The 7,500-nt window shown below is 46.3% G+C and overlaps 1 protein-coding gene across 2 annotated transcripts in view; it reads right to left on the bottom strand.

Moving 5' to 3' along the window:
• The window catches only part of adcy3b (adenylate cyclase 3b), a 16,956-nt gene that overhangs the window by 2,680 nt on the left and 6,776 nt on the right, over nucleotides 1-7,500 (bottom strand). For both annotated transcript variants that reach the window (XM_081695358.1, XM_081695359.1), the window contains exons 8-18: nucleotides 7,484-7,500; nucleotides 7,088-7,204; nucleotides 6,722-6,822; nucleotides 5,956-6,117; nucleotides 5,220-5,307; nucleotides 4,492-4,608; nucleotides 3,349-3,620; nucleotides 2,780-2,861; nucleotides 2,305-2,463; nucleotides 1,201-1,347; nucleotides 847-963 (exon numbers count right to left, since the gene is read on the bottom strand). The exon at nucleotides 7,484-7,500 is cut by the window's right edge and continues 152 nt beyond it. In XM_081695358.1, coding sequence (XP_081551484.1) covers nucleotides 847-963; nucleotides 1,201-1,347; nucleotides 2,305-2,463; nucleotides 2,780-2,861; nucleotides 3,349-3,620; nucleotides 4,492-4,608; nucleotides 5,220-5,307; nucleotides 5,956-6,117; nucleotides 6,722-6,822; nucleotides 7,088-7,204; nucleotides 7,484-7,500 — 1,379 coding nt within the window. The remainder of the gene's footprint in view (nucleotides 1-846; nucleotides 964-1,200; nucleotides 1,348-2,304; nucleotides 2,464-2,779; nucleotides 2,862-3,348; nucleotides 3,621-4,491; nucleotides 4,609-5,219; nucleotides 5,308-5,955; nucleotides 6,118-6,721; nucleotides 6,823-7,087; nucleotides 7,205-7,483) is intronic.

Below are 7,500 nucleotides of genomic sequence, written 5' to 3'. Positions count from 1 at the left end.
ATTTGGAGCCATGACACTAAAGGATCTGCCTCATACAGAGACTAGTCTAAACTTGGGGATGGAGAGGTGACCTGCATCAGAAGTCCAGCGTGTACGGGTGAAGCAGTGTGAGTGTAGGAGTTCAGCATCAGAAGACTAAAGTGCACGCAGCAGGAGTTCATACCAAATGCGTTCAGGGACGGCAAGCCAGTGTAACCAATACAGAATAGGGGGTTCTTGCAGCTGAATTTTGAACATATTGAAGTCAGCGGATGGTTTTGTTTGTCAGCGAATGCCATTGAAAAGAGAGTTACAGTAAAGATGGGAGGTGATGAAGCATGAACCAGAGTCTCGGTGTCTTGTCTGGAGAGCATTAAGTCTTATAATATTGTGATATTTTTAACCAGTGACTTGATGTGGGGTTCAAAGGAGAGCCAGGAGTCAAGTAACACCAAGGTTGCTAACTGTGTATGAGGATTTGACCAAGAAACTGTCCAGATTGAATTTGAAATCAGAGAATTTTGAGATTTTGGATTTAGAACCAATAAGTAGAACTTCTGTTTTGTCAGGATTTAGTTTTAAGACGTTTATGTTCATCCACTGTTTGAGATCTTGGATACAAGAGCATAAAGCAGGAGGTGGTAGAGTAGTGTTAGGCTGGGTGCTCTGTGTCATCAGCATAACAGTGGAAATGGAGACCATGCCTGCGGATAATCTGACCAAGGAGTAGCATATAGATAATGAACAGGAAAGGGCTGAGGACAGATCCCTGGGGAACACCTTGAGTGACGGTATCAGTGTGCGATTTGTGTTTACTATTAGCCGCGTGAGCTCTGGTGCAGCGCTGTCTGTAATGCCGGATGTCACCTTGCGGCTGCTGTAGTTGTTGGTGTTGCTCTCCGGCGTCACGCCCGACGCTGCCATGTACGTGCTCCCGATTGTCTTGATTTTGGTGATGCAGCGGAACTCTTGCCTGTCCAGCAACTGCTCAGGATCGGGGGGTCAGGATCGGGGGTGGGATTTTTAGAAACATGTAGCAATGATAAATAGATCTCGCATTCTTGTGGAAAAACAAGAGATGAAGACAAAGAGGTTTTTTTCTGAAGCAGCAAAACACACACATCTTACACAGAACACACAGGCAGTACGGAACACGGTACAAGCAGTGCGGAGAAAAAGATGACGAGCTTGGACGAAGGGATAGAGGCAGGAGGAGCTCACACTGTCGAAGTCCGAGATGATCTCGTTGAGGATCCTCAGGCACTCGATGCCTCCGTTGTTAATGGTCTCTTCGGTGTAGAAGTCCGAAAAGTTCGGGATGGATGCGAACATCACACCGATTTCATCATACGACTGACTGTACAACTCCTGACCAGCACACACACACACACGCAAACAAATGTCAGTATTTCAAGAAAAAGCAGACAATGATAAGACACACACGCATGCACTACGCTGATACAAACACGCATGCACTACGCTGACATAAAAACACACACACACTACATTGACACAAACACACATGCATTACACTGATATAAACTCACGCATACACTACAGTGACAAGAACCAGTGCAAATACAAAAATATTTTAGCTACAAACAGAATGATACGCGGCATTTGATATATACGGGTTCTTCCAGCCAAAGCGTGATACCACGTTTTTATCTCTCTCTCCACCTCTGCTACGTTTTCTGTCTCGACTCCCAATGTCTGTCTTTCTGTCTCTCCCTCTATCTCTCGGTAATGAAACGCTCCACGTGCAAGGCATACAGAGAACGCAACCAAAACTCAAATCTAAAAGATGGAAACCATGAGAACAGGCTGGCGTCAAAGCGGAAGAAGCAAGAATAAATCGGAGCAAAAGTACCAATACAGTAAAAAGCTTATGAGGAAACAAACCAGATGGAGACACAATCAGGAATCGCTATCAGTTATGGGAACTGTACTGGAAGACTCGTATGCAGGCACAAGGTAAACAATACTTCACAAACAATACTTCACAAACAATACTTCACAAACTCATACTACACAAACAATACTTCACAAACAATACTACACAAACAATACTACACAAACAATACCACACAAACAATACTTCACAAACAATACTTCACAAACAATACTTCACAAACTCATAATACACAAACAATACTACACAAACAATACTAAACAAAGAGATCAGTGAGGGAACAGGTGAGTATGATTATCAGTGTATTATCACTGATAATCAGTGACAGTCACCACAGGTGACTGTGGTAACTTCTTCGTCCTGCCCCTGCCCCTCCATGCCCCGCCCCACCAGGCAAAGCCCGCCCCTCCTACCTCGTCTCGTTTCTTGGAGCCCAGGAAGTGCTTGGCCACATGTTCCGGCAGCATGTTGGTCACTAGGGCCTCGTTATAGGTCCTCATCTCATACACACGCTCCTTCTGCTCGTGAACCTCTATCTTCCATAGAAAAAGCTTACGGGACTGCCTCTCTACCTGGGGGAGAGAGAGACAGAGAGAGAGTCAGACAGAGAGAGGGGGGGGGGTTATACTGCACTTTACTGCTCTATTCAAGATATGTGTTTAAACATTCTTGTATGTGTGCATGTTACTTTTGTTTACAAAACATGCTTTGGCAATACAATATAATTTGTATTTTGTATTTGTATGTTAGAGGGAGAAACAAACAGAGATAAAGAAAGTGACTATCTGACAGCATTATTATTGAGGTAAAGAAGCTGGTCCGATGTACAGCTCAAGAGTCACTTCACTGTGTGTGTGAGCTGAAAACGCTCAGCTGTGTGTGACGTACATGCCGAGCGAAGTAGTAGAAACTAATCATCATTACAATGATCATCACAGTCATCAGATATTTAGAGGGAACCACTGAATACCTGTAAGGATATGCACGCACACACGCACACACACACACACACACACACACACACACACACACACACACACACACACACACACACACACAACAAACATCAGAATTGAATTATTATGTTTCCACTGTACCTTATCAATGCATAGAATCATTATATAGTTTGTAATAGCTTACTTATTCTAAAAAAATCACTTCTGTTGCTCCAGCAGAGAAATACACCTGCACTCTAGGTAGAATATGACCACACCCTCACCTGTAGTTCAGGTAGGATATGACAACACCCTCACCTATAGTTCAAAAACCATATGACCACACCCTCACCTGTAGTTCAGGTATCATATGACCACAACCTCACCTGTAGTTCCAAAAATATATGACCACACCCTCACCTGTAGTTTAAAAATCATATGACCACACCTTCACCGGTAGCTCAAAAAATATATTACCACACCCTCACCTGTAGATCAGGTAGCATATGACCACACCCTCACCTGTAGTTCAGGTAGCGAATGAGGTCGTAGATATCATATATGTCCCGCCAGCTGTAGATGTCCACAGCACTGGTTGCTACGGTAACCAGCAGCATGAGGGCGAGCTTGACGAGGTGGCTGACCTGCACAAGCATAGTTGTTGCCACGAGCGACAGCACAGCGATGAAGCTGTAATGTTTGGGGTTCTGAGCACAGCCTCCATCACCACGTGACTCCAGCGTTAAACCCACACTGGTGTTCAGCAGGAGAAGAGGAGGCTGAACGCAGCTCAGCTGCAGGCAGAGAAACACACACACACACACACACACACACAGAGTCATACACACATGTATACACACACACACACACATCACACACACAGTAATACACACACCATGTACACACACACGCACGCACACACACACACACACACACACACACACACACACACACACATATACACACACAACACACAGTCCATACACGAACACAACGGAAACACACACACCCACACAACACTGAAACTGGGGTGAACCTCTGGGAATATTTTGTCATTTCCCAGTGATCATTTCACAAAGTTACCCTCCCTCAGACCCGGCCAGTAACACAGACACTGTCTGATCTCAGAGCAGCTGAAAGCTGTGTTGTGACACCGCAGTACAGTGAAGAGAGTGTGTGCTGTAAGATGGACTGATCTCAGACCAGCTTAATGTTGTGTTGTTAAACAGCAGTATAGTAAAGATAGTGAAAGCTGTAAGATGGACTGATCTCAGACCAGCTGAATGTTGTGTTGTTACACAGCAGTGCAGTAAAGATAGTGAGAGCTGTAAGCTGGACTGATCTCAGACCAGCTGAATGTTGTGTTGTTACAGTAGTGAACTCATAAGCAGCCCCTCCTCTGGGACAGGTAAATGAGTGCAGGCACTGCAGCGGACACCTAAAGCATCATTACTGCAGGTCCCTGAGGACCCCAGTTTAATTATGGTGGAAACAAAACACAGATATAGAGACATAAATATGTACACAATGTCACTCTCTCTGTCACACACACACATACACTGATAAAAACCCTCAGAAGCACACAAATAAAACATGCAAAAGTAAATAGAAATGACAAACACTACTGCTGAGAAACAGAGAAGAGAGGAGAGGGGAGCTTCTCACCATGTCTGCTACCTCAGCCATGGTCAAGACAAAGATGGCTGCCATAGCCCAGGTGTTGCGCGCCCAGCGTGTTCGATCGATCCACATGGAAAAGGACACCAGCTTCCCTGAAAAGAGCTAACACAAGAAATCAATGTCACCTTCTTCATCATTGTCATCATAGAGAGGGTTGGACATGGTGAAGAAAGAGAGAAAAAGTCTCCAAAATTCTGCTTCAGATTATGTTTGTTCACAAATCTGTTAACTATGATTAACACCAGTGCTAATCAGACCACACACAGCAGTGCTAATCAGACCACACACAGCAGTGCTAATCAGACCACACACACACCAGTTCTAATCAGACCACACACACCAGTGCTAATCAGACCACACACACACCAGTTCTAATCAGACCACACACACCAGTGCTAATCAGACCACACACACCAGTTCTAACCAGGCCACACACACACCAGTGCTACCCAGACCACACACAGCAGTGCTAATCAGACTACACACACCAGTTCTAACCAGACCACACACACACCAGTGCTAACCAGACCACACACACCAGTGCTAACCAGACCACACACACCAGTTCTAATCAGACCACACACACCAGTTCTAACCAGACCACACACACCAGTGCTAACCAGACCGCACACACCACTGTATAATGTACACCAACATTATACATCATCATCATCTTCATCATCATCATCATCATCATCATCACCGTGCCGCACCCGGGGGAAAATGGCCGCCAGTGAGCAGATGGTAAGGATGAGGAGCAGCACCTCCCCCACTGCCAACGTCACGTAGTTCACTGTCAGCCTATCAGAGACATGACCGGGGAGAAAAGAGCCAATCAGAAACAAAAAACAACAACCTATTACAGACACACACACACAAATATATATTCACATGCACGCACACACCCACAGACTCACACAAACACACATATGCACACACACACAAACACACCTATGCACACACACACACACACACACATATGCACACACAAAAACACATATGTACACACACACACACACACACACACACACACACACACACACACACACACAAATGTTGCTATTTCAAGGAAGAAAAAGTAGACAATGATAACACAGAGAAAGATCAATGGCCTTAAAGAAACTAAGGAATTTCTGTCCGTTGTGCAGACGTTGCTCGGATGTTGTGTGGACATTGTGTGGAAGCTGTGTGGAGGTTGTGTGGAAGCTGTGTGGAGGTTGTGTGGACATTGTGTGGACGTTGTGTGGACGTTGTGTGGACGTTGTGTGGAAGCTGTATGGACGTTGTGTGGAGGCTGTGGGGACGTTGTGTGGACCTTGTGTGAAATCTGTGTGGAGGTTGTGTGGATGCTGTGTGGACGTTGTGTGGACGTTGTGTGGACGTTGTGTGGAAGCTGTGTGGAGGTTGTGTGGATGCTGTGTGGAGGTTGTGTGCAGGATGTGGACTCACTGTGGGTCTATGAGCACCTCCATGATGGAGGTGAAGAACAGAACCACGCAGCTGCAGCAGAAGGCCACACCTGACTGATGCTCCTGCTCGGCCGAGTAACGCCACTCCAGATCAGAGTCCACAAACCGCAGAGACAAAGCTGCGGTTCTCTTTTCCTTCACCCTGCCAGAGAGAGAGAGAGGGAGAGAGAGGGAGAGAGGGAGAGAAAGAGGGATAGAGGGAGAGAAAGAGGGAGAGACTGGTTGAGAGACTGAGGGAGAGACTGAGGGAGAGAAAGAGGGAGAGACTGAGGGAGAGACTGGTTGAGAGACTGAGGGAGAGACTGGGGAGAGACTGAGGGAGAGACTGAGGGAAAGACTGAGGGAGAGACTGGTTGAGAGACTGAGGGAGAGACTGAGGGAAAGACTGAGGGAGAGACTGGTTGAGAGACTGAGGGAAAGACTGAGGGAGAGAGTGGTTGAGAGACTGAGGGAGAGACTGGGGGAGAGACTGAGGGAGAGACTGGTTGAGAGAGGGCCATCAGAGGAAGTGATGACAAAGTGAAGAAATTATTTAACCAAGAAATCTGTCTATTTGCCATAAATCTGATTATGAAAGTGACCAGAATAAACATGCTAACAGAAGCAAACAATAAAATCTCTCTATCTGTGTGTATGGGTACAATTACATTAGCCCTGTATGTGTGTGTGTGTGTGTGTGTGTGTGTGTGTGTGTGTGTGTGTGCGTGCGTGTGTGTGTGCGTGCGTGTGTGTGTGCGCGCACTCACGTCTCCTCCATCTCTCTCTCCAGCAGAGCTTTGTTGAGCTGCCGGTTTAGTTCCTGTTCATTCTCCATGCCCCCATCAGTCACGCTGGACAGGTGCAACCTCTGAAAGACAGCCAGGACAGGTACACCAGGTCAAAGGTCATTTACTCCACACAGCCCACTCAGCTGGGTAGGCTAATGAAAGCACATGACACAGTGACACAGACTGACATATTTTAGTTTAAACATGCCCAGAATAACTGATTCTGTTTTTAAAAGAAGCAAAAAGACAGTGCTAGATTCCTAATAGCACCATCTGCTGGTGCAAAATAAAGCAGCTCTGAAATGTTGAAAAGGTGGGAGTTTTGTGACATACGCTCAGTCTGACCTGTGTGCTGGCCACGACCGTGTCATCGGTAATGCTGTGGACTGAACAGACGCTCCCATTGGTCTCTAAGGTGGTAATGAGTAGCGGAGTGTTCCTATTGGACAGCGCGCCGTCCGCCTGAGGGGCGGGGAGAGAGAACGTGGTTTACAGATAAACACGGGTAGGGTACACAGAGAGGAAGAGGCTGAGTGGAGAAGCAAGAGAGATGTTTAATGCCCTGCTGCTGAAGTACAGAGGTAAGTCCCCTTCCCACAATAACTCGGCGTTACCTCACTACTGTCTGAGCTACCACCACAGAGCTGTGAGAGAAAGACAGAAAGAGAGAATGAGAGAGAGGGACAAAAAAAGGAGAAAGCGAGTGAAAGTGTAACACTGGTGTTGTGTGCTGACACTCACGACTCCATTGCTGACTC

Source organism: Electrophorus electricus, chromosome 2 (assembly GCF_041902795.1).
Source record: "Electrophorus electricus isolate QZ-2024a chromosome 2, ASM4190279v1, whole genome shotgun sequence".
Classification (NCBI taxonomy): Eukaryota; Metazoa; Chordata; class Actinopteri; order Gymnotiformes; family Gymnotidae; genus Electrophorus; species Electrophorus electricus.
The sequence above is the reverse complement of the archived record's forward strand: the minus strand, read 5'-3'. Positions and strand labels throughout refer to the sequence as shown.